General features: G+C 32.7%; 2 protein-coding genes across 3 annotated transcripts; one reads left to right on the forward strand and one right to left on the reverse strand.

Annotated features, from left to right (window-relative positions):
* Positions 1–11: 11 nt before the first annotated feature.
* Positions 12–22,055, reverse strand: LOC126768397 (cyclin-G-associated kinase). The gene is made up of 19 exons (XM_050486425.1): positions 21,772–22,055; positions 20,865–21,269; positions 20,158–20,255; positions 19,548–19,773; positions 18,242–18,397; positions 9,569–9,797; positions 9,204–9,321; positions 8,832–9,050; positions 8,082–8,245; positions 7,640–7,723; positions 7,031–7,136; positions 6,465–6,622; positions 5,744–5,952; positions 4,394–4,704; positions 4,035–4,197; positions 3,601–3,832; positions 3,064–3,259; positions 2,471–2,632; positions 12–2,098 (listed from the first exon to the last, which is right to left on the reverse strand). The coding sequence occupies exons 1-19, from the start codon at positions 21,902–21,904 to the stop codon at positions 1,988–1,990; spliced, it is 3,480 nt and encodes a 1,159-aa protein (XP_050342382.1). The 5' UTR covers positions 21,905–22,055; the 3' UTR covers positions 12–1,987.
* Positions 22,056–23,262: 1,207 nt separating this feature from the next.
* LOC126768402 (E3 ubiquitin-protein ligase NRDP1) lies at positions 23,263–27,756 on the forward strand. Of its 2 annotated transcripts, none has more exons than XM_050486429.1 (7): positions 23,263–23,554; positions 23,628–23,770; positions 24,144–24,226; positions 25,771–25,976; positions 26,170–26,328; positions 26,753–26,883; positions 27,016–27,756. In XM_050486429.1, the coding sequence occupies exons 1-7, from the start codon at positions 23,465–23,467 to the stop codon at positions 27,152–27,154; spliced, it is 951 nt and encodes a 316-aa protein (XP_050342386.1). In that variant the 5' UTR covers positions 23,263–23,464; the 3' UTR covers positions 27,155–27,756. The 2 variants fall into 2 exon arrangements, with proteins under 2 accessions (XP_050342386.1, XP_050342387.1); XM_050486430.1 differs by having other exon boundaries at positions 23,264–23,554; positions 26,170–26,325.
* Positions 27,757–27,846: the final 90 nt, after the last annotated feature.

Raw genomic sequence — 27,846 nt, forward strand, 5'->3', positions numbered from 1 at the left:
ATAGGTTTTATTTACGTATGCTATATTTATTATTCTTGAACAATTTTATTATTGACCAGACATTTTATTATATATTCAAAATTAAGCAAAATATACAAAGAATAAAAAAAAATGTAAACGGGCTTAATATTAGTTTATTTCTAGGCCCTAGCAAGCTTCTATAAAAATTATCTAGGAACAATCGCTAGCTAAACGAAATTAAGTCCATCAAGTATTAAATTAAATTAATTACATTTCCAGAAGGTTGTTAATAACATTTATTTAATTAGAACCCAGAATGTAAGGAATGTACAAACGCAAAACCTATTAAAACAATACATCAAACACCCATCTCTTGAAGCTTATATTATAAACTGAAAACGAATTTAACACTAGTATAGTGTAGCATGAAATAATTATTAATGATCATTGAGAATTTGATATACTCCATTTGTCTGCATTCAGTTTTAAATATACTTATAAAAAACTAACTGAATATTTAAATATTGAAGCCTAAAAACAAATTTAATTTTTATTAACTGGGTAAGTACTATCTCAGACTTTGTCTGTATACAAATTAATAAGTAAATATTCTTAAATATATGTATCATATTGACATTCATTACGAATATTTTTTTAATTGCCAAATAGCCAAATTAAACATTTATAATCATATATCTTACACTGAGTCATTATAATAATGTATAAAACAACTTTAATAAAAAAAAAAGGTAATGAAAGAAAAAAATAATAAGCTTTATAATACAACTCCACCAATTGAACTAATGGGATATAAATAAGATCTTTAATGAAGATGATTGTTTTGATATTTTATCAAGTCGAGTATTACCTTGTCAGAAAGAACACTAATTGAAAATCATGCTTGCAAATTAGTCCGGTGCTCATACAAGTTGTTTATATTCTCTCATTTATACATAATATAAAAATAAATAAATAATATTATTCAAGACAGACACCCGCTAACATGATATAATGACATCTACATATTATGTGCACCAATTGAATATGTTCATTCTTAAAATTAACATTATTATTTTGGGGCATGTGTTTTCAATTTATATAATACACACATTTCATACATATGAGTCTCTGTATGTATTCATATGAAGTAGTCTTATAACGTACATAATAAAGCTGCTCTTTGTATTTACTAATAAGAGAATAGGATTTGCATTAACACAAATTGTAATGTATATGGTAAAAACATTTGAGTAACAAGAAACACCCAATATTATTAGTTGAAACCGCGTTGTTATCTGCATATAATATATGGTATTTATAAAGTATTTTTTATAATTTTAGTTTGAATAAAACAAATACATTTAGAAAAATATTATATGGCACATAAAGTAAAATAATTATAATTTGTTGTTGCATTTACTTATATAAGGATTACGGTGTTTAACTATATGGACAGGACTACCACGAGACAATGCTATTCTCCACTAGGGCTCCATAGGGCTCCACTTCCACTAATCAGTATTGGTAACCTTAGGTAAACCGTTATTATTTTAATATCGCGGCAAATAACAAAAAATTATATAACACATTTTGTAAAAATTGATTTTTCTATAAAAAAAAAGTATAGTATCAGGAAATTAACAGCTTTTATATATTTTCCTATTCAGTTATTATTAGTCAGCCTATATATAATTCAGGGATATATATGAGACTATATTTCAATTAATAAATAGTAATTTGAATTGAATTTTTCACACTTATAAAAGATAAAGTGAAAATTTTCATCTACCAACTGTTTAATATTTAACTAGTTGAAGGATAAGCTAAACAAGCATGCTTATATTTAGACACTGTTTACCGCGTTTTTTTCCATCGAACTTTATTATTAAACACGCATTGATCTATTCTCCTATGTAAATATATTTGAACGAAGAAATAATATACGCAGCGGTTATGTTGAAGGCATTTGGACCTATCTATTTTGTCTAATACTAGAGGATCGGCTGCTGTTGGTTATCACGTTACATTAAGATTGGAATAAGTTTTGTTGCTTCGCGTCGCTTTCAAAATCGCTCCAGGCGTTGTTTAGCTCCATAAATATCATTTTCGCTAAATTCTCGTTCGCCGTACCCATTTGCTGAAAACATTAAGTTTTATGATTTTGTAATTATACTTTTATAAATCTTATTATGGCTGTCAATTGGCTCTATAGAAATAAGATTGTTTCTTAATTATAAAAATAAAGCCGTTTGAAACTCAAACTCTTGATATATAGAAATGGGGATTGTACAATAATATTCTATACAAATGCATAAACTTAGCAGAGACATTCTATCAGCTAACTGATTATTATGAAATTAAAGATGATAATTGGTACATGTTTCTATTAGCCATACAATTGTTATATATTTACAAAGCAGTCTGTGGCTCACTGCTGTTTAAAGTTACTTCTATTAAGGGCAAGTTTTGGAGGTTACACCTATTTTATATAATATGTTCCCAAAAGTACCTTATCGGGATGCACGGCGAGACAGGCCTTACGGTAGTGGCGCTTGACGTCCGCGGGCGACACGAGCTGCGCCATGTCCACGCGCGCCCAGCGACACTCCGCCCACACCACGCCGTGCAGCGAGCACAGCAGGGCGCGGATGTTGGCCTTCTTGCCCTCCGTCTGGCGACATACGGAGCGGTTACACTTGCGACCCGCGACAGATAAACTTTTATGTATAAGTTAAATGGATGAATGTCATTTCTTTTTGTATTATACGTAGGCGGACGGGCAAATGGACCACCTGATGTTAAGTTGTCACTACAGCCCATACACATTGGCGAGTTAAGAAGTATTACCCATTCCTTACATCGCCAATGGGCCACCAACCTTGGGAACGAAGATGTTATGTCACTTCTGCCAATAGTTACACTGGCCTACTCATACTTCAAACCGGAACGCAACGATACCTATGTATAGCTGTTTAGCGACATAATATCTGATGAGTGGGTTGTACCTACCCAGACGGGCTTGCACAAAGCCCTACAACCTAGAAACAATATTATGATTTATTTTTTATAAACTATTAATATTACATCTACATCAATACATACCCATTCGTGTATTTTTAATTTGTCAGGGTCCATCTCTTTAACCATTTCCTCTTTCCGCATGGCATTCATCGTCTTAGGGCCAGTCTCACGCTTGGCGAAGTCGTACCCTTGGCTTCCTAATAAATCGCCGAACACATCACCAGTCTTCTTAGTTTTTTCCTCGGTTGGAGGTTTTGTTGTCTCAAAGTGAGTACGACTGAAAGACAAAGCTAATTTAAAACGGGTCGGATTAAATCATATAGAACCTCTGTAGAATTAAATATTTGATTCATCGTCATCCCTTCGTCGTTCACTGTTGGACACAGGCCTCTCCAATAGCACGTCACTGAGCTCAATCTTCAGCTCTCAGTCTCGATTCGCTGTCAGCCACTTTGCGTATTTGATTACATTTAATAAATACATACTTGGCATAATTTTTAATTTTACCGCTTTATAAACAAGGTATTACATATGTAATGTTTTATATAAAATTGACATGATTAGTCTGAAATATCAGTTCTAGATGAGTTAAATCTATTTTTTATACTACACCTGTACCTGTAATCGGGTTGGTGCGCCGGCGACCTGGCGGGCGTGTGCGGCTGGTGCGCGGGCGTGTGCGCGGGGGACGCCCGGGGAGTCACCATGGGGGTGACCATGGGGGTCACGAGGGGCGTGGTCATGGGCGTGACGGTAGGAGCAGATCCTGGTAAACCCGCTCCTAGCATGCCAAGATCCGCAAACGGGTCGCGTTTCCCAGGGCCTTGTTCAGCGTTACTTTGTTGACGCGCTAAATAAGCATAATTATAAACAATGAATAATCTTGTATAATTGAAATGATTGATTACTCATATTTGAAAATATTTGAGATAAAAGTCAATCTTAAACCGTTGCTCTTTCATCTATTGAAATGAAACATAGCAATACAATAAATACATATTAGCGAATGAATAAATATACAAAGGCAGTATAGAAAATGTAAAAATAATGACCGTCATCTTTAACCGGCAGTGGCGTTAGCAGTGGCTCCTGCTTTGGCAGCGGGTCGTTGAGACCGAACGGGTCGAAATTGTCGGTCGCGTTCACGTTCACGCTGGCAGCGGTGGTCGTCGACGGTGGGGGGAGATCGCCGAATATTGATTCCGATACGAATGGCTGAAACGAACCTAGGTTAAGCGAAAACAGTCTGTACCTAATCTGAATGCGTTTTCTTGAACGAGCAATGTATGCCTAGCATCATTTTTACTGCATTTTTGCTATTTTTTAATTCTGTTTTTTTAAGTATTCGACCAAACAATAAAATATCTCCAATAATAGTAACAGAAATGATCTCTTAGACTGCAAAATTCACCTGCGGATTTTCGGTGACTTGACTGCTCAGGAAGTCCCCGAACGACTCATCGGCGGGCTTCTCCAACATGCCGAAGAAGTCGAACGAGTCCCCGCTCTTCAATTTCTCAGTCTTGGGTTCATCAACTTTTTGTTCCGGCGCGGCCTTGTTCGCAATGTTCAGGAAGTCCGCGGCGTGCGCGGGCGGCACGGGCGCGGGGGGCGGCGGGCGGTGCGGCGCGGGGGGCGGCGGGCGGTGCGGCGCGGGGGGCGGCGGGCGGTGCGGCGCGGGGGGGCGCCTCTCCGCCTCGCGGGCCGGGAACTCGGCCGTCACTAATGACCGATTTACTGGCTATTAAACCTTTAGTTGTCTAATTTAATAACGTAAATATATAAAAATATTATGCAATTTAATCAACGTAAAATAAAAAAAAATATATTTTTTTAAAACATGCACTACATTGAAATCATATAAAGGTGTGTTTTGAAGTTGATAAATATATTTTTTCAAAGGAAAATTGTGATATGACATGATGACAAAAGTGTGAAGCATTACATTATAAATTGTTAGTAAATAAATAAGTTTAAAAACAGCTACACAAATGCTAAACACGTCTACACCACATCAATAACATACTTGTCGGTATGGCCGATGGGTTTCTTCGGAGATTAGCTGCGTTAATGTACACATAATAAATTTAAAATACTTAAATACATATAATAGTTTCACGTCGTTTAAAATAATAAATGTGTTTCACATAAAAAAAGCCGAGATGGCCCAGTGGTAAGAACGCGTGAATCTTAACCGATGATTGTGGGTTCGAACCAGGTTTGAAGCAAACTGAATTTTGATGTTCTTAATTTGTTATTATAATTCATCTCGTGGTTGACGGTGAAGGAAAACATCGTGAGGAAACCTGCATGTGTCGAATTTCACTGAAAATCTGCCACATGTGTATTCCACCAAGCCGCATTGGAGCAGCGTGGTGGAATAAGCTCCAAACCTTCTCCTCAAAAAGGGAGAGGAGGCCTTAGCCCAGCAGTGGGACATTCACAGGCTGTTACTGTACTATACATTATTTCTACGTGTTGCCCGTTCACTTCGAGATGGCCGTTAACCTCCACCCGCGCTTCCCCGCACCGCGCTCGAGGCGCGTTTAGTACAGATAGCAACGCTTGCACGTAACGCGAGTATATAACTACTAATGCGCCACCAACCTTGGGAACTAAGATTTTATGTCCCTTGTACCTGTAATTACACTGGCTCACTCACCCTTCAAACCGGAACACAACAATATCAGGTACTGCTGATTTGCGGTATAATATCTGATAAGTGGGTGACATTAAGATAATAGTGTACTATCGGACTCACCGAAGTTGTCTATGGTCTCGTCTCTCTCCAGCGTGGTTGAGAATAGTACATCCGGTGTCCTGACGGGGTAGGAGTGGTCCTCCTCCCAGATGTCACTGCGAGGCTTGCGTCGCTCCCCGTTCTGCACCACGAGGCTGATGACCACCGACACGTTGGACGAGAAGTGCTCGTTCACTGGACCCGAATCGTCTATTCCGTCGATTTCTGATCTAGAAGTTTAAATGTTTATCATTAGTCCTTTGTATTAAATTTTTACAAATCGAAAACTAGATTTTTTTTACAATATTATAAATGTTCTCCAAGACATAATATTCTAATTAAACATCAGGCGAATATCTCAGGCGAAAATCTATGTAAAAGACTAAATATTGTTTTTCATGTCAGTTCTTGTAGACAGAATCTACAGTCCGACCCAGTGATACCTTTACAATTAATTTAATCTTGTTAAATATGTAATCAATATGTTTGTGACAGCCTATTTGAATAAATTATATTTGAAGTTTGATTTTTTAAAGCTCCAACTTCCCTTTTTAAGAGTAAGAGAGAGTAGTTTATGTTCTGATAATATCAACTCCTACAGAATCACGTAATTTAAAGTATATTCGGCAGTCACCGTTACGATTGCCGTCTAATCAATCACCCTCTCTATGTTGGCCCAGCAGATTAACTCTATATAATAATATCGAAAGTTTGTACAGTTTGAAAGGGTGGGTGACGGTACCTGGTGAACTTGATGACGTGCTGGTCGTAGTCGAGGAAGCCCGTGTGGAAGGCCACGGACAGCACGGGCACGCGCTGCAGGCGGCCGAGCTGCTGGCGCAGGTGGAACACGCTCACCGTCACGTCGCCCACCACCGTGCTGTCCAGCGGCAGCGTCACCTACATACCGGATACCTTGTACTACCTCCTCTATTATTTATTTTTACTTTAATTTCAACAAAAACGACCCATCCTAGATTTTTATCTTAGTATTATATATAACGAAATACAATATGAATATTGTTTTATACACTCTCCCGCTCTTATTAACGGTGATCACATAGGAATTCAGTTTGTTAAGTTAAAATATATTATTTTTCGTTATGTCTGTTGATGTCGTACTCGTGTGCGCATGACTCTGGACTCACACGCATAAGTATGATAATTAATAATAATAAAAAGACAGTGAACTCTTGAATTTAAAATTTTGTGTTAATACGTAACGAAAATATTTAAGCAATAATTTATTTTTATTTATTTATTTGTATTAACAATTCAGTATATACAATATAATTAAAAAAACCTTACCTTCCCTTCGGTCATCATAAATAGATGCATACTTTCATAATTTCTCAATGGAGGTGAGACCAATCTGTCTTCGTTGTATACTTCAAAAAATGGCCGACAACCGTCCCTGAAAAAAAAAAAGTGTGTTACATATATAATTTCTTTACTTTGATCGTTGAGTTTTAATGATTATGATGTCCTCTTGAGTAGTCTGGACTGGCTGACTGGGCGATAAGCCACGTCGGCCATTGTTAAGAGAAAGTAGTGAGCACGCAAACACAGGAACACATCTTATCCCCTAACTTTCACACTCCGATGGGACGGATTATTGAAACCGTATTTCCCCGACGAGACCGGAGAATAGTGCGAACTTACGTGTTTTCCGAGACACGGAAGTGTAAACAGCTATTGAGAATTTTTCCACAAAAACCCCATAAAAAAAAACACATTGAATGATCTGCGACCTATCTCATAATCATCAAGATCTAGAAAATTCATAATGTTTTTGGTTAATTTTTCTCAATCGAATTTTCATTATAAACCGGTGATAGCTCAGCTTAAAACCGATTTAGAAGATCTTGCATAAGCTTACTCTAAGTTTGTTTCATGTTATAATAAATCAGTAGTAACCTTGCTTTCGTGAACAGCGGAACAGGCTGTATCGTGAGCGACACCAGCGACACGGGCCTGAAATGCGGTAGTATTGGCTCAGGTCTGGAAAAAGAAAACATTTTTATTATATGTAAAATTAAAATAGTACCAGAAACATAATATTAACAACGCATAAATTATCACCCCCATATATACATCCCTTAAATTCTTTACATTAAATAATTATTTTAAAAGAAAATGGAAGTATTATTTGTTTATAAATACAATGAAATATTTTGAACGAATTAGTTGATCAATTATTAGTTAGACCCATATCACCTCAATACACGAACTTGTACAAATTACTGCTAATACATATTAAGTGGATATTTAAAATCTAAGTATATTCATACTATAATACAGTTACAAGTATTCCTTAATTAAGTAAGAGGCGTAATAGTAAATAAAAAATACTACGTACCTTATTATATTATTCAGGTAGTACAAATACCGCAGCTGGCTCGGGGGGAGGTTGATAGGCGTACGCTTCACTGCGAATATTTGCAGAGCGTCTTCCGGGACCGACACCAGCCTCGAGTACATCAAGAGCCCGCAGAGCAGCAAGCACGATCTAGATTTACCATCCTAGAATATAATTTGATTTTATTCAACATATCTCATCTCAAAAATCCAGACTATAAAAAAAGAATATTATAAAATAGTTCCGACTGGAGGACATAATTGGAGGGATATAATTGTAAGGAATGTTAGTATTTTTTTGTATGCTGAGCTATCAGCCAAGAATCCACACTTTTTTCATGTCTCAAAGATTGAAACGTGTGGATTGGGTGGAATTTGGCTGAGCGTGTGTATTGCGATGGTGCACAAACTGTGAGCTTGGGACAAGCGCTTGCGAGGCTTCGATACATATTATTAACACTTTCTATCTCTGGTATTAAGATTGTGTCCGCCTCATTGGTCTAGTGGCCGCAAACTCAAATCTCAGATCGGGCCGATAGTAAGCTAGTGGCATACTCTGTCGAAAATTCTCAGTAGCAGCCCGGAGTCCGGAAGTTGGAAGCGAGTACACTCCCGTACCTCGGAAAGCACGTGGAGCCGCCAATACGTCCTTGCGCATTCGGCTAATCTCTCTCGAGATCGGCCGCCGCGGCTGAAATCGGTCTGGAGGACATTACTACTAGAACATATGTAACGTGTGGCCGCCGCGCACCTGGCAGGCGATGACGAGCGCGGCGCGGTCGTCCTGCGCGAGGTAGCGGTACATGCGCTGCAGCAGCGCGTACGTGGGCGCCAGCAGCGGCGCGCGCAGCTCGTCCGCCGCCCACAGCGACGCGTCCGCCACCAGCTGGCGCCGCGGGAAGCGCGCGCGCGCCTCCTGCGGCGCGAACACGCAGTACTTGCCGCCCGGGTGGTGGCTCTCGAGGTACAGCTGCCGGCCAATGCGATATTTTGTATGAAAATTTCGCTAAAACGTATTATTAATGTGGAAGATTTTGTCTATATATAATGTGTCTATTTAAGTAGACACAACAGTGATAAAGACAGAGATATGAATATATATAATTGAAACTTTAATACATACCCTTACGTCTTCGATGTGATTAGTCTTATATGCACTCTCCAATAATTCTGACGGGTATGACATAACTATAACGCGGCTCGTTATATAGCTTATGTCGAGGTCCGCTCGCGCTATTGACCTAGGAAATCGTAGCACAGCTTTACATATATATTTATTGAAAGAATATTAACTTCAAAAATTAAAATACCTTCAACGTTTTTTACTACTGTTGTTATGATGTTACAAAACAAGTTTACCCTTTTAGTTTTTTTTAATGTAACTCAAATTAATAAAATAATAATTATATTAAACTTGATAATATAACGAGATCCAAAGAATTACTGCATACTACATATGATGATAAATATGAATTGTCTTAAACTTACTGCTGGACAGTCTGCATAACTTTGGACGAGGTATCCTTTAAATTTTTCAAAAAACTTCCAGCACCATCCTTAATAGATGAAAAGAGACCGCCAGAAGTGGGCGGTGCTTGAGGCAGCGGCGCGTGGTAGTGCGGAGCTGCGGGCGGGCGCGCGGGCGGCGGGGGGCGAGTGGGCTCTGGTGGGCGCGGATTTACTGGCTCTTGGCTCTTAGGCACCGGATCAGTGGTCGCTGCAAAATGAAAAAAAATCTTTTGGCGCGCTGTCATCCGAAAATGTAGTTATGTAATATTTTTCATTACCTTCTTTTTAATTTAGGTATTTTTTTTCTATATTGTGACATAAAACGATAAAATGATTTATTTATATTTTTCTTAAAATAAAAACAAAATCACAATTTGAAAATTAGAAGTGATAAATATTTGGTCTATTGAGTCCAATGTTTTAAAATGAGTCTGTTAACATAAAAACACATTTTCTTTTTTTAACTCTATATTTATTTCTAACTTTAAATAAATCTATACAATTTTACATTATTTTTTTTCACTTACGTTCTAATAGTAACAAAAATATTGTAGCGTTTTACTTAAATAATATATGTTGGGTAAATATTGCATTAAATTTATTTAATGTGATGAAATATTAAACATACAATATTTGTATATCAAACCGCAGTTTCAATTCAAAAAACAAAATTTATATTTTTTTAAAGATTTTTTAATCTATTTTAGATTCAGTTTTTTATATTTAGAAATACACGTAAACACTTTTCTCATTTTCCTCATACATCGTAGCTTTTTATAAAACTAAAATGTTTTTTCAATGCGTTTATTATGCGCAAAATATTCTGCCAATGTCACGTATGATGGATAACGTCATATTCCTTAAAACAGTATTGTATTATGTGGACCGTGATTTGCAGAAATATTCTAACACACAAAAAAAATACTTAAGAAACAAAGCTTATAGAAGCAAAGTTATTAAGACATAAAAGAAAAATCTATTTTTAAAATGACGATGATCCTGTTACATAATGTTTTTATTATTATAGATATTAATTATTTCAAATTATATTTTTATTAAATTATTTTAAAGACATTCGTTAACATTGTCACAAATATTAATACAAAACGGTTACCTCTTTTGAATCCAACTAAATATTATTACTATTTCTCTGGGTTGGAACATTTCTACATAACACGTTCCATTTAGCAATTATGATACAATTAATGTGATATCAAGAATAAAATTCTAAATTCAAAAAGCATATTACCGTAGTGTAATAATACTAGTAAATGTTCAACCCGGCCGGCGGCCGCTTGATAGAGAAGCGATAAGAAACAAACGAAAGAGATGGAAAGCGATACGAAGGAAAGGACTCCCTTCCCGTATCGTCCGCGGTACTTCCCCTACGCGCCTAGATATATACTGTCACATAGGGATGTCAGTGCGGTATGCACCAATAGCGTAATTGTAACTAACAACATATTCAATATATACAAATTAACTAACTTTGTTGTTTGCACATGTATATCGTTGAATGTTTATCCATGTTTATGTACTAAAGATAAAATAATAAGCAAGACTGTTTTTTTCTACAATAAATATTTTGCATTAATCGAATGGCAACATTTAGTGTAACGACCGTCGAGTTGATTCAATATTAGTATTATTACATTATGATATTACATAAGATTTTATAAAAGACAAGCTCAATATTAAACTATGAATATAAAAATACAAAAATATGTTTTAATTACAAATTGTTATATGTAATCATGCTTTGCAGTTACGAAGTTACATTGTTAATTTATTTTTGAGGAATACTTTCGAGCTCTAAAATATTCTTTAAAAAAAAAAAATTAAAATTTTTTTTATATGGTTTTATAAATTGATAGATGAAATAAGTATATTGTAATAAATGCTTACTTCCCTTAACTTAAACGTCTGCCAATCGGTTCGCATATTTAATAGAATATATAAATGTGTTCACGATTTTCCCCTTACAGAACCCTTTCAGATAGACACTACCATCTTTTTTCTTTTTCAAAAGAATTTCTTTAAAATTTACCGTAAATATTTTCTTTTTTCAAATTATAAACCAACTTTAGCGAATTTGCGAAAGGTTTTATTAATATTATTAATGGCTGTTCGAATACGGACAGATTAACAAATATGTAGTATAATTTGAGCAGAATTAAAAAAATAATGCTCTCATTGACTCTTGTATTATTAATTTGAATTAGTCTGTCTGCTCTCAATTCCTTCGATTCTTATAGAATTATTTTATGAATACTGCTAATTCACCTGTTATGACCATTTGTTATTTTAATTTATATAATACATTTAAAATAAATTGCTAGCAAAAAACGAAATTATTTCATTAAAATACGGTAACTAATAACTATCAAAACTCCTTAATGGACTTATGTAGAATATAGTACATTTGTCTAACAAAAACAAAAAAAAAATACTATTTTTATTACTGATTAATAGCTTATTTAGTAAAAATCTTTGGAAATACAAAAGAGGACAAAACGTATTCACAGATAAGGTCAAATACATCACAACGTTATGATAAATAAAAAAGTTTTTATATGTTGCACAGCAAAACCTTCTTTATCACAAATACTTATTATTATAGTGAAATATGTTTTCAACACAATTTCGAATTTACTTTTATAATAAAAATAAATAAATAAAAATACTTGTGATTTACAAAAATAATTAACACTTATTTGGAATTTATTAAAAAACTAATATTTTTCATTAAATTTCTCAACAATATATATATATATTTTTTTTGTCTTTTTATTGGAATGTTAAAAACATTCTTACGTTAATACTTTAATACTACATTTGCCTAGTTAATTATATATTTTATTATTGTCTAAGACCTAAGTCTATAGGATTTCCATAAAAGCATTCTGATCAAATAATATTAAAATTACCTTAAAATAAAAAAAATATATATTATTTATATATTTTTGAAAAGCTTTCAAAAAGGAAGTCATTTCATTAACAAATTAAAATTTAATCGAACTAATCAAAATTTTATAACAAAAAAAAACTTAAGCATTAAATAAAGTATCTCATAAAAGCGCCGCACCGCAAAAAATACATTTAGTATCGTGTTAAATTAAGATAAATTGCTATTCATTCCGAAAATAGGAACCGTTCAATTGTTAAACGTGAACTTTCACTAACGCCTATATCAATTGAAATTAATAACACAGATAAATATAACGACGACATGATCGTTTCTTTATTACCAAACTAGCTTAGAAAAGATCTTGATTCACATTAAAAATATGTTATGGGAGATAAGGGTTGTTATCAACTATTGAAAATCTTTTGTTTTTCACAAACAAATATTATAGTATAAGTGCTTTTATATAGTTTAATATAAAATTTGTGAATTTCATATGCTTGTTATAGCGTTCAGATTTGGGTATAATTGAAGTGTACTCATTCGAAATAGTTTTAAAAAGTTTCTGTTAAAGCGTAACGTCAAATGTTACATTACATGTTTGGCACGAGTTCAGGGTATAGGCAGCGCGGCGCAATATCGTAATTGAATACTAATAAAAAAAACAATACTCATCGTTGCGAGCATATCCATTATCTCTAGCAAGCTTTCAAGATGCGAGCGGAGTCCAAGTATTCATGCGCCACGTGTCATTTAAACGAGAAAACAATCGGGCATCCGAAAAAGTTGAAAACACCTAAAATGAAAAAGAAAACGTGATATGCATGGAGACAGAACGAGGCCTCGTCTAAGTCACATGCCTTTTAATCCAAGTTATTAAATCAAGTACCAAACTATAACTCGAAATATTGAAAAATAACAATTGATTATTAATTTCTGCAAGTTTTAATAATGTCATGAACAAAGGCATGAGACTCATTTTTGACTATAAAGAAAAACATGCAATGAATTAGCTCATACTAACAAAACAAATAAGCTTCGACTAATAAATAATTACATGCAAATCATATACAGTATAAATACGATAAGAGAATTTCTTTACTTTGGATAAATATTATAAAGATGGTACATACGATCTCTACTGTGTTTGTGATATTGAGCTTTTGTGAACCGTTCATTGATCTAATGCAGATAACTTTGAAATAAAGAGTTTTCCTGATAATGTTTATAAAATTATTTCATTTCTATGTCCTTTAATGTAATGCCCAATTTTGTAGAAGTATATATAGAAAAGAAATACAAGCAGGTTCATATCACCAACACCAATATTAATAATAATTGCTGGAATTGTACCCGTTTCGTTAGGCCTACGTTATCCTGAGCGTTTTATGTTATAAATGATTATCTATATCTTACGTTTTTCCTATTTAAATATAAATATAAACACGATTTGAGAAAAACAGAGACATAATTTCCGAGAACAATTAGTTTTCCATTTCTCCAAATTTTTACATAACACGTAAAAGAGATTTTATGAAAATGACCCTATAAAAATCTGTGTGCCGCTAAAATTCTTTTCTAAATTACGCGGAGTTAAATGTTCTTCACATTTAACTCTGCGTAATTTAGTATCTATCTATCTTATAAATAGAAAGTGTGTCTTACAATTTCGAAAACTTTACAATTCTCTTTAATACATATATATTTTTTCGTACTCACTTCATGTATTATCTTTTCTTCGTTTTAAGGTCTATTACTATTAGAAGTACGTTACCATGATGACCACGAGTCGCTTGTATTGCGTATAACCTTAGAGTTTGAGCTTTAGGAACCTACAGTTATTACCGTTACCAAGTAAGGCTATTTTGGATGGATATGAACTTGTGATGCCAATTGTCGAAATAGTTTCTAAAAATTGTCAATATGTAGGCATTCGAGTTCAGGTTCATATATATATAGAATTTTGAATGTAACCCTGTTGTAAGCTAAAAAAGTCTTTTGTTTTACACGACAAGTTAGTATTCTTAGAGAAAAGAATTATTAGAGTAGGAGGACCGTGAAAGCGTAGAGTCGGTTAACCGCAAAGTGAAAACACGCAAGTGAAAAGCGTTCTTCCTCGAAGTAGCACGCGAAAGCACAGTGGTAGAAAGAAGTCAGGTCAAGTCAAAAGTAGCCGAGTGAGATCAAATGCTGGGGGTAGAAATTACTTTCTCCCGTAATCGGAAAGTAGGAATGGTTTACTCGGTTAATCTAACGTTGAGGATGCACAAAAGTGTAGTGAAGCGACCCGATAGCGAAGGTATGTTTAAGTCCTGGTATTCGTTTGTTTTTCCAGAAGAGTACTGGTGAAAGACTCCACTTTGTGGTTTGAAACTCTCCTGGCTTTAGAGAAACAACTGGTAGTTAAAAGTGTACCCTTCCTCTCCTACAAGGAGATGCCTGAGGGTGACCCCGTGTTATTTTAAGTAACCTTATTGATAATGTACGTCGCGTTGGCGACACGATTGTAATACGCTAGCAATCTCATTCCGTCATAGCGTTTTAGGGTTCCGTTGTTTTTTTAGTAAAAACCAAGGTCTGGTGTGTCGTGGAAAATCATGCTTGAGCCAGAAGACGAATACGATGAAGAAGACATTCATCATTTTCCAATAACGTATTTTAAGAATGGTTTAGTGGAAGTAAGAGGTAAAAGAGGTGTCCTGAAGAGCAGATAACGTCTAAACTAGTCCTATCGTCTGATAAAACCAACACTCGACAATATTAATGTCTAATCATTAAGTAGATAATATTGAACTGATAAAACTGTGCATAATATTGAATCGAGTGTCAGTTATGCAGTAATCAGTGAATAAACCACTTTGTGAGCACCCGCTATATTCATCGGGGCACGGACATAAACCAATTAGAAACTATCAGAATATCTGAATTTTAATAACGAACCAAAGCTATATCAACCTGTTATTAATTAGCACTATTATTATTATCATTCTCGTGAAAAGTTTCTATTAACTTGGACATTTATTATAGTGTTACCAATGACAATATAAAAATAAAATGTGTCAACATTCATAATATCGAAAAAATAATTATTACCATTATTTATAGCATACCTTTAAGTATTACATATTTTGAAATCATCTAGAAACAGACAATTGTTTTAAAAAATTCAAATAAACAAATGCACAATACATGGCGAAGAAGCGTAAAGTCACAAGATAGATTTATTAAACATTAGGATATTTTTATAATAATTTCATAATCTTAATTGCTTATGAGACTTTGGTTGTTGAATATTTTCCGATAAAACGCAAATCCGGTAGAGGTCGACGAAACATTAAGGGTTGGTCCGCAATATACAACATCAAACCAAGCGCGTGAAAGCGCGTATCAAACCCGGAAGGAAAAATCTACGATCGATTTTTCATACCATTTTTCGTCGATCAATTCAATTCCATTGACATATATATGTTACTCATCTTATACTCAACGGTAAAAGACATCGCAAAGAAATCGGCACCAATTAGATCATAATGTCCCAAATGTCCACCAAACCAAAAGTTCCAAACGATTTTCACTCACTTACAATGTGACTTTATGAAACAAATGAAGCATTCACCAAACTTAAATCTGCAAAATCCATTTGTATTACATCACATTATAAATATAAGAAAGTTTTCAGGCATTTAAGCGGCTAGCGGCAGATATGAAACCGTCACACTTAGTGAGTTAAGGAATTGTCAGCCGTTCGTTCTCTAACTCGTCGTATATTACAAGTCGATTGAATCTGGCAACATTCTTCATAACAGATAATAAATGTTAACGTATTCGATATTAAATTCTCATATTAATACTATCTTTTTATTACTCTCTAAAAACATCTAAGTACGAGAGAGAACCAATTTTTTTTTTGAACAATATAACTTTAACCAGCATATGAATTTCATTGTAAATAATGTAAGTTATTAAATGATAGTTAAAACAATACAATTACGTACAAATAATCACCAATTAAAGTTATGTGCTATCTGATAAAGTATATAAAATTAGTAAGCGTTTATTACAAATAAATGTTAAATATGGTATGGTTAGTGTAGCGGCTGTTTTATAATTTTAAGTGAATTTACCCGTGTTATGTTATCCACGAAATCCCTTCGAAAGTATTCCTCCATTAAAGTAACTGCATCAACTGTTTATAAATAAATAAAAACAAACCAATAATGATGATAATATATCCATTTATTTCCCTTTAACTAACATAATCATATAAATAAACAGAAAAAATATCCTTGAATTATTTTGGCAATATTTTTTAATATGATGTCGCCATTAAATAAACGCTTGAGCGGTTTCAAAAGTATAACATGTACATTTATTACAAATTTATACTTTCCATTAACATATGATATATAATATTAATTTTATCACTGATTTTTATATTTCATATTGTCCTGGGAATTCATAAATCCATGATTTATGTCACCAATTTGTACAATTTTTTTTTTAAATATCTTAGAATTATATTTTAAGCCTTCGGCTAATTAAAATACACCAATGTAATGTGAATGGCCGTTACTAAAGATTTAAACAGTGCTGGAACCCAAGCCACCGAATATGTTAGTGCAGACTATAGTCTTCTTAATGGATTCCCAGATGTTAGTTGAAATTTATGAAAAAATTATAATGTATTATATTTATCCTAAATTCAATTATAATGAACTTTAGACACAAATATAAATCGATGATAGTAATTAATGCAAGTGTCATCACTATGTAGGAATGTCTCGTCTACCTTCAACCATATGCATGTTTATTACATAGTTAATGTACACCTAATTATATAAACAATACATTATGCGTGTAAAAATATATTATCGTGATTATTCTATGGGGTTTCATGATTTTTATGATATAATCATATATCTTAAGCCTAGAGGAATGTACATGACTTCGTTAAAATTTAATAAAACAGTGCATGTAAATATAGTGAACTAATCTTAAATTATTATAAAGTGCACACACTTCATAAATGTGTACCATATTTTTGGTAATAAAACTATATTATTTATAATATAATTTATAATGAATCATCGCTTTATATATGGAGGTAATTTTAAATACCTATAGAATCATATATTTAATTTTATTTATAGACCAGGCATACCTGGTACATAATATAAAGCTTAGGTTTTCTCTAATTAAACCATGACTATAATTTATAAATCGGGACTAGTAATATTGATTCGATTGAACCTAATTTAGACCATAAAGTATTTAGCGTCGCTCAAGCAATATAATCATTGAATATTTACTGAAAAACAGCATCCGCTTTAATATATTATAAATAAAGAAACATGAAAAGTCAAATAAATGCTATACTACCTTCGATAGGCCAATTATTCAATACATCTTACCTTTGACGATGTTCGTTTTGGCGGTAACCGACATTGGAATGTTTAATCACATTTGCCGTTAATTAACTAATAAAATCAGAAGGAAACAAATTTATGAAAAAAAAAAAAAAAAAAAATTTGAGTGTAAAAAGTCAAAGAATACTTGACCATTTTATAGCTCGAGTTGTAAAGGCAACAGAACACAATAATGGACCGGTAGGTATGGACAGCTGGTCGAGGGAATCGGTTACAATTTCGAACGGTTAAGGCGCTCCGGTTATCACAAGTATCGACGAGCCGCGACGCGTACGCGTGCTTACGATATGGTAGTGTAATATTTACTTGACTTCTTATTACCTGGCGAGCTAGTGGCCACAGATTGTTCAACTTTTTTACGCTCAAATTTGAGTGGTTGCTTCAGATTGACGTTGTTGGACTCAGCTATCGCCGCCAGCCGCTCCAGGACACTGCTTATTGACAAGCGCTCTTCGGGGTTCACCGCCAGGCAGCCATCTGTGGACGAGTACAATTATATAACGTGATACCTACGCCATCGCTTCAAAAACAAAACCTGTTCCATAACGTAGTCTACTAATGTCGAGTTTTTGTATACTAACTTATTATTTAGTTACATTTAAATTGTCCTATATTCAAATTAAAATCTTCAAGATTGTATACCTAGTTCTTAAATAAATTAATTCTATAAATTTAAATATAATCATAAAATCCTACGCTTTAAATTGATGACGATAATTTTGTTCATGTTCAATGACAGTTTATAAAATTAAAACGCGTGCAGTATTCAGCCTTGAATGTCATCCCTAATAAAACGAAATAAACTTTTCTTTAAAAAAATAACTAATTTCATATCTACTGTGTTAATATTTTATTTTTATTCTGTTATTATCTACTGCATATATTAATTTCACCCATAACATCACATTAATCAGTTGAACATGTGAACGCTGTGGAATAACATCAAGTACCAAACCATTATCTTATTAACTTCACCGAATAAATCGTTAAAACCAAATAATCAGTAGTGGTCAATTCGTCCTACCCTAGCACAAGGTTGGACCACTCACGGAGAATAATATATCAAAGTTTAACAACTAATTAAAAATGTAAAGAATTAAATTTGAATTTAAAAGCTACAAGCATTTTGAATCTAGTTGCAATATTTTTAATTTTTTTCTCTTTGTGGTATAATGCAAATAAATGATTATTATACAATAAAGTATAAAGTAAAGTAATTAAAACTAATGTTACTTTTTTTATGAATAGTAACAAATATTATATAAGAACCAATAACTAACCAATAACTAATAAAATCGACATTTTATCAAAAATATTATATTTATTATTATTATGTAATATTGCAGTGTATACATTTTGGCTCAGGAATGCTAGGGAGCAGAAGCAAACTGAAAGAGAATCGCATACATATGTACATACATATAATGGAAGCTATTTATAGATAAAGCATTGCATTTTGTTTAAAACATCTTAATGGTTAAAGTTCACAGAATGGTGGATTTTAATGCCCTACTCTGCCAGCATCGTTTATCAGAATAGAGTTGAATAAAGTAAAATCCTTTTTATTGCATTAGCTCGCAATGAATATTTAAGAGTAAAAAGCATCATTACATAATAAAATACTCACTTATTACTTCATGAAAGCATTTGTATCGTTGATCATTGGGGCTTATATTATAGTTTCCATTTAAGATGGCCAATTTAGCTGAATCTTCAAATGGATGCTGCATGTAGCATAATGTGTACAGGATACATCCTAGAGCCCATATATCCACAGCATGATCTATTTTACGATTATCCCATGTATCAAGCATTTCAGGGGCTCGGTACATTGGTGTAGTGAATTGGGCCAACTGAAAAATGTTTATGATTTATAATAGAATATAGATATAAGCAATATCTAATACATTATACTATATCCAGTGGGACAAACTTAAAAATTTTACATGTTTTATCCACAATACACAGAACAATAGTTTTAAAAATAATTAAATAAAAAAAAATGATTTCATACACACAATCACACATAAATAATTGACTTAATGTATGTAATTAGAAAAGTATTTTGACAATTGAGTATTTTTGAATACTAGGCTAGACAAAATATACATATATATATATATATATATATATATATATATATATATATATATATATATATATATATATATATATATATATATATATATATATATATATATATATACATATATATATATATATATAATAAAACTTACATTTTCTTCTAACATATTTCTCTGGTTTGCACTCCAAGAAGGATTTGGAGCAAAAATATCAGTAGTTGCAGAACCAAAGTCACATAGTTTAATTGTACCTGAAAAGTCATAAAGTTTAATAAGGAACCATATACAACTAATTATAAAACTTATATAACAAATTATGAAAAACAAGAAAAATGAAGTCTTCAAACCAACAATTTAACAAAAGTCAGATACAAATTCCAAAACCAAAAACAACACAACGGTGGGCTAAAACATGGTAATGGCAAACAATAATTTGCCTTAAATAAATATTTGCCATGAGCAATCAAACTCACTATCACTAGAACAGAACCAGCTGTAGCTATCAGTTATGTATTATTATATTACACGATAGGCGAGATGGCCCAGTGGTGAGAACATGTTAATCTTGACCAATGATTGTAGGTTCAAACCCGGGCAAGCACCACTGAATTTTCATGTGCTTAATTTGTGATTATAATTCATCTCGTGCTATACAGTGAAGATAAACATAGTGAGAAAACCGACACGTGTCTAGTTTCACTGAAATTCTACCACATGTTTATTCCACCAACCCTCATTGGACCAGCTTGGTGGGATAATCTCCATACTTTCTCCTCAAAAATGGAGAAGAGGCCTTAGCCCAGCAGTGGGACATTCACAGGCTATTACTGTACTATACTGTATATTACATGATATCATACCTTCATTAGAAATTAAGAAATTTTCTAGTTTTAGATCACGATGTGCAATAGGGGGCACTTGCGCATGCATGTGCTGCACAGCTTTACAAGTTTGATAAAATACCCTCAGAATTGTTGGTAGTGGAAAAGCTTGCCCTCTATTCTGTAAAGCCTCCATTAAACTTCCTCCACTACAGAGATCGGTTAATAACAAATATTCACCCATGCCATGGGTAGTCTTCGCCTTATCAATAAATGAAGCAGCTACATATTTAATTACATTGGGATGTCCGGATAGTTTCTTTAATATACTAATCTCTTGTATAATATTCTTATTGGCTTGTTCATCAGCAGCCATTAGCCTTTTTAAAGCATATTCCGTACCGGAAGATACATCTTGAGCAACAAATACAAATGCAAAACCACCTGTAAAAATTGATTTATTATGTGATTTTTAATGAAAATAATTATTAAAAAATATAATTTTATAGCATAATCTGTATTATTTTTGGATCCAAGCCAACTTATGTCATAAGTTACAAAAACTGCAAAAAAAAAAAACCAGATAACATTTATTACATTGTAAGTTTTAGGACATGCTGGTTACTCAAGAAATCATTATAATTTTTTTGCAAAATATTTGCTTATTTACGGCCTTAACTATTTTTTATCATTTTAATTTAATAAGAATAACACTTTTATTAAACAATAGACGTAAAAATTTAATATTAGTTTTTTTATTATTCTTTGTTCTAATTTGTAATAAGAACAAATAAATAAATTATGACGGGAAGTATTATAATTGTTGAACAATGAATTCTAACGCCCCCAATCCACTTTTATAGAATGCAGTGACCCAATGCTGCTTAATAAGAAATCTTTCTTGAGTTAAGCCTATTTTAAGTAAACTTCATATTATGGTATTTACCTTCTGCAATAACTTTTTTCACTCTTAATTTCATGTTACCTATCTCAACAAATTGCCCAACAAAATCATTATCACTGCCACAGTTGGCACCTGCAGAGCTGAAGTACCCCATTGCAGACTTGAAAACACTCATGTTGATTAATGTTTTATGTTAACTTATTTCAAAAATCACAAAATAAATAGACACATATTAATTGATTCTAAATCTTGGATACATTTTTAATCATAAACGGCCAGGCGAGAACAGAGAAAAAGGTAATTCGTAGAATGGCAGATTGGTTTCGTAAAGTGGCAGAATTAAATGTTACCATATATTAAACTATTAAAAATGAAATTATTTGTAAAATACATATGATCTAAGAGGTAACTAAAGTGAAAGAAAATGTAGGTACATAATTATTATTTATAAAATATGTATCAAGCAAAATAGTTTTATTTTAAAGTCATTTTTCTGTATTAGGTACCTACTTATAAATATTCTTATCTATGCTTATATAGTGATGTTCAGTTTCTATCGAAAAAAATCGATTCAGAAATCAGATGAAGCATAATCAATAGAAACTTAACAATAAATAAAGAAATATCACAAAAAGTTTATTTTTTATTATTACTGGTGTTAGGGCTTTGAGCAAGCTCGTCTGGGTAGGTATCACCCACTCATCAGATATTCTATCGCAAAACAGCAGTACTTGATATTGTTGTATTCCGGTTTGAAGGGTGAGTGAGCCAGTGTAATTACAGGCACAAGGGACATAACATCTTAGTTCCCAAGGTTGGTGACGCGTTGGCTATGTAAGCGATGGTTGACATTTTTTACAATGCCAATGTCTAAGGGCGTTGATGACCACTTACCATCAGGTGGCCCATATGCTTGTCCGCCATCCTATTCCATAAAAAAAAAAGTTTAAATATTGGTTAAAACTTTTATGAGTTTTTTTTGTAAGTTGTGCTTTACTTTTTAAATAGAGGTTTGTAAGGAATCAATAAAACGTAACTTTAAACTATATTGACAGATTTATACTAAGAATATTCTGTATTATTGATGGTATCCTTTAGAGAAGTATTATATATATACTATAGTGAATTAAGGAACCCGTTTAGAGTTGAGACCGACTTTGGCCACAGTAGCTACTTTTTACTGAGATTGAGAACTCTCCAACTACACAAAAAATATTATAATACACACGTGTATGGTCTCACATAAGCTGATAAGATAACAATTCGACCAGACCTTAGACGGACAACATTTCAGACGCAGATATGAAAAATTATATTAGTTAAGAATTAATTAAGAGTAATAGCATAAATAAAATAAATACACTGTACTGTGGTACATAGGAGAAATGGTACATCAGGGAAAATAGATTTAGTTGTTATATATAAATATATCTTAATATAATTATATTAAAATGTGAAAATAACGGTTTTTGTCAGTTAAATTATTGATATATAAGAAGTTGCTGTTCAACCCTAGTTGCACGATACTGTATTTCCGTACTCTGCTGCTTGTTGTTTAGTTAGATAGTTATTGTTATTGATATTCACTTGGATTTGGATGACACAAATCTGTTGACTGAGTGTTGTGTGACATATTAGAATAAAAAAAGTATTTGATATATTATATCAAGATTATTATTATTATTTTTATATACAAAGATAACTAGGCTAATGTTTATGAGCCCTAAAATTAAGAATGGGCTTTGATATCAAAAGATTTCAAGGTGACGTCGACGAAGAACTTATATGTCCCATTTGTTCTGGAGTTTTAGAAGACCCTTTACAGGTTTAACTACTTTTATAGAAACGGTGACGAAGGAATACGCGAATATTAACTTAAGATTTGTCTTATTTTGTAGGCACCAACTTGTGAACATGCATTTTGCCGTGCATGCATAACAGAATGGATCAATCGCCAGCCGACTTGTCCAGTGGACCGACAGGCGGTGACCGCATGCCAGCTGCGACCTGTTCCAAGAATACTACGCAACTTACTTTCGAGGTGAATTATTTTACAAATGTGATGCTATAACACGAAAGTACTCAATAACTTGTTTAAATTTCAGGTTATGTTTTGTTCTTTAAGACTTATGTATTTTATAGTTAGCATAAATTTACAAAGGTGATTATAAATCTTAGAAAAATGTCCAGTCTCAATTTTATTGATATCACATCAAAACAACCTTTTACTAGTATTTTATTAAGTAGTAAGTCCATCAACAAACATAGTTTTGCATATATTCAAATTAAAATAATGCATGTCATAAGATACTTTATTATGCACTATAGGTGGAACAAACAAAATTGTTCGAAATAATTATAGCCAGTGCCAGTTTTGTATTGATTGTGTTGTAATCATATAAATATGTTTTCAGACTTTGTACAGGCTGTGATAATGCACCTCATGGATGTAATGTGGTGCTTAAACTTGACTCTTTAGCTTCACATTTAGTTGAATGTAAGTATATTCATTATTAATACATTTAATATTCAGGCTATATATTTGTGCTTATTAATTATGGTATTAAAGTAAAAGTAAAATTTTATGTATTCTGTTTGTGAGCATCAGTCTTATTAGAGTATTCCTATTGAATTGTGCAAATCTTTCTACTGCCTGTCAAAATTTCAGTTGTTACTTCCATGTTACCAAGTTATAAGTAGTAAAAACATGTTGAAGTCCAGCCTTCACAGCCTTTGGTTTCATTTTTCTACCAATTGTCTGTTCATCTCAACTGTTCAACTCTGTTAATGGTATTTCATCTATTCAAAGATTTAGAAAACATGAATATTTTTTTAATCTGAGTGTTTACCTTTTTTAAATCTATTTAAATAGTTTAATAATCTTACTAGTTATGTAAATTTCTTTCATTGACACAACACTTATATAGTGCTATTTATATACTGTCACTATGTGTTACTTTATATTAGTAGTGAAAGGTTTAGTTACTCTTTAATGTTTCTCATTAATATATTCGATTTTGCAAGATTATTTTTAAAAGAATCTCAATATATCTACTTTTCCATCCCATTACTTAATTTTGTTAGTCTTTGTTAATACTTAAAGTGGGAATGACAACAGCATAGGGTGCAAAATCTAATATGAAACTTTCAATTTTAGCATGTGTATTTCTATTTCTACTACAGTGCAACCTTGATATAACAAAACTGAAACTTGTATGTTTACTTACTGATTTATTATTTCTCTCACCATTGTAACTCCAAAGTAACAACAGTGACAAACAGAAGTGTTTACATTATTTATGACAGCAATGATTGTTTTACGAAAAATTTAATGTGTCTACAACCTGTTGAGACATGAATTATTTAGGAATTGAGCGTAAATGCATGATTTGAAACATTATGTAAAAGTTATAAGTTGACAAAATTCATTAAATAGAGGTAACTAATACTTACTATTTATATTCTGTAATGGATGAAAATTCGTTATAAAGAGGTTTCTGACAAGTGTATTTGTAATGGACAGATATATATTTCGTATTGTTTCTTACTGGCAGTTCTAGGGGATTTCAAAGAATTTGTTAAATAGCGGAAACGGTTATATTGAGGCTCGTTATATTAAGGTTGCACTGTATAATGTTTCTAAACAAACCAATGGATTTAGCTGCATAACTCAAAGGCTTTGTCAAGAGAAAAAATTACTGCTTTTATTTAGTATGCAAAGCAATTGAAATTGACAAACATAAAATTTGTCGAATTGCAGTGTAGTTACAAAGACCGATTGAGTCAATTTAAATTACACCCAAGGGTGTAATGACCGGCACATGGGACATATCTTAAATCTCAAGGTTGCCTGTGAGAGACAGTAAATAATTATAGCTTTTTAGTGTGCCAAATGTGTATGGGCACAGCCTAGAGGTCACACCAGTGTAAATTATTTGCTAGATCGCTTTTCTCTTATGAATAAAAAACCCCTTAGTTTATTAAAATAAAGAAGGTTTCAATTAAATGCTTAACATACTTTAAAATGTCATGTTTTTGCAGGTGAATTCAATCCTAAAAGGCCAATGCCATGCGAGGCAGGATGTGGTCTGGTTATACCAAAAGATGAACTTGGAGAACATAATTGTGTTCGTGAATTGAGAGCACTTATAGCTACACAACAAGGAAAGCTTACTGATTTCCAGCAGGAACTCGCTGAACAACGACTTATTATTAATGAACACAAGCGTGAATTGGCTCTTCTTAAAGTTAGTTTTGGAATGACATTTTAAATTTTTTCTTACTATTGCTGCTTCAAGTAAAACGTATTATGAAAATATTAGATTTCTAAGTAAATCTAGGGAAAATTATAATCATTTTTATATTGCGTAATATCATATTGGATATATTTTAATTTATTTAAAAAATATATTTATACTGACTTTTTTAAAACCATTCTAGGAGTTCATGCGAGCCATGCGCGTATCAAATCCCACTATGCGAGCGTTGGCAGATCAGATGGAACGTGAAGAGGTGATACGTTGGGCCAACTCTTTGGCTCGCGCGCGTGTTACGCGTTGGGGTGGCATGATCTCTACACCGGATGACGTCCTGCAGGTGGTAATAATCACAACAGCGTAGCTGCGCACAAACCGCTTGCGTGGCATGTGTGAAGCTATGCTATGCAACATGGTTATATAATTTACATAATATTATAGAGCTTAAGGTCTTGGTGTGATGAATGTATGTGATGAATGAAAGTTGATGAAAATGTCTATAAAGCTTTGGAAATCATGAATAGAAAACAAAAGTGATTGATGTGCAAATTATTTCATATACTATATAGTAACATAGAATGAATTTGCATTTTTTATAAACATAGATTTATCCAATATCAATCATAACTTAATTTAGAATCTTAACCTTTGACAATATTCATCTCAATGAAATGAATAATTTATCCTTATATGGAAGAAATGCAATAGCATGTACACAAAATATCATTTACATATTTAATATGGCCTAAGTATAATTTATTTACTAGGTGATGATCAAGCGAAGTTTATCTGAGTCAGGCTGTCCTCCTCACATTATTGATGATCTTATGGAGAACTGCCATGAAAGACGGTGGCCACCTGGCCTATCTTCCTTAGAAACGAGGCAAAATAATAGAAGGTTAGTTGCACAATTTAACTCCGCATAATATGCGGATTAAATGTTAAATTGGGCACCCAAACACATTTTATTATAAGTTATTGAAATATTAATTTTATTCTTTGGTATTCACAGTAAAATTTCTTTTCACAGATTATATGAGAAATATGTATGTAAAAGAGTACCAGGAAAACAAGCTGTGCTGGTATTGCAATGTGACAACACTCATGTTGATGAACACATGATGGTGGAACCTGGGCTTGTCATGATATTTGCGCATGGTATAGAGTAAAGTGAAAATAAGACTCAAAATTCTCTAAAAGTTTAGGCAACTACATATATTTGATGATTAAAAGCAAACAACAGCTTTAAATTCATCATAATAATTATCAAATATTCGAAGTAACAGTGTTGATAGGTAAGAATATTATTTGATACCAATGTGCTAAAGTACAATAATTAGAACATTTGTTTGATATTCTACAAAATGAAGTGTGAAGGTATTTGTATGATATATTATTTTAAATTGGATAGCTAAACATTCCTAAAGTACTCTTAAATGTAATGTGACTTTGGAGCTATATCTTTATTGTTATAGAATATTAGAAAATATATTTTCAAGGACAGGTCTTAATACTGTTTTAGATTAGTGATCGAGTGCTGTGTTATGTTAGTACTATAAAATGTACTTGTGTCGCTCTTTGTATTGTAAAAGTAATTAGTTTTTACACCTTATGTTAATATTGATGTTTTTGTTTAAATTAAATTTAAAAAATCTGTATAATGTGATATTGTTAGGACCTAAAATTATTTTATCATCTTATTTCCCAGTTTTGTTAAGGCCAAATTTTTAATATATTTTAAGTCGATTCAGAATAAACTTGTAACAATTTTCGTTTTTTTTTATTTGTCTGTCATTTTAGACTTTATTTCGCAATAAGGCAAGTCGCTTTGTTTTTTTTTATACATATTTTTAAATAATAG

This window comes from Nymphalis io, chromosome 5 (assembly GCF_905147045.1).
Source record: "Nymphalis io chromosome 5, ilAglIoxx1.1, whole genome shotgun sequence".
NCBI classification, from domain to species: domain Eukaryota; kingdom Metazoa; phylum Arthropoda; class Insecta; order Lepidoptera; family Nymphalidae; genus Nymphalis; species Nymphalis io.

What these genes read in the sequence shown, in the direction of transcription:
- LOC126768402 (XM_050486429.1), top strand. Translation starts at nt 23,465, where the DNA reads ATGGGCTTTGATATCAAAAGATTTCAAGGTGACGTCGACGAAGAACTT. An exon ending in CTACGCAACTTACTTTCGAG is followed by an intron (nt 23,771 to 24,143) that starts GTGAATTATTTT and finishes ATATGTTTTCAG; the next exon opens with ACTTTGTACAGGCTGTGATA. An exon ending in ACGAGGCAAAATAATAGAAG is followed by an intron (nt 26,884 to 27,015) that starts GTTAGTTGCACA and finishes TTCTTTTCACAG; the next exon opens with ATTATATGAGAAATATGTAT.
- LOC126768397 (XM_050486425.1), bottom strand. Translation starts at nt 21,904, where the DNA reads ATGAGTGTTTTCAAGTCTGCAATGGGGTACTTCAGCTCTGCAGGTGCC. An exon ending in TGTGGCCACTAGCTCGCCAG is followed by an intron (nt 9,798 to 18,241) that starts GTAATAAGAAGT and finishes TTCATTTTGCAG; the next exon opens with CGACCACTGATCCGGTGCCT. An exon ending in CGAGACCATAGACAACTTCG is followed by an intron (nt 4,705 to 5,743) that starts GTGAGTCCGATA and finishes ATCGGTCATTAG; the next exon opens with TGACGGCCGAGTTCCCGGCC.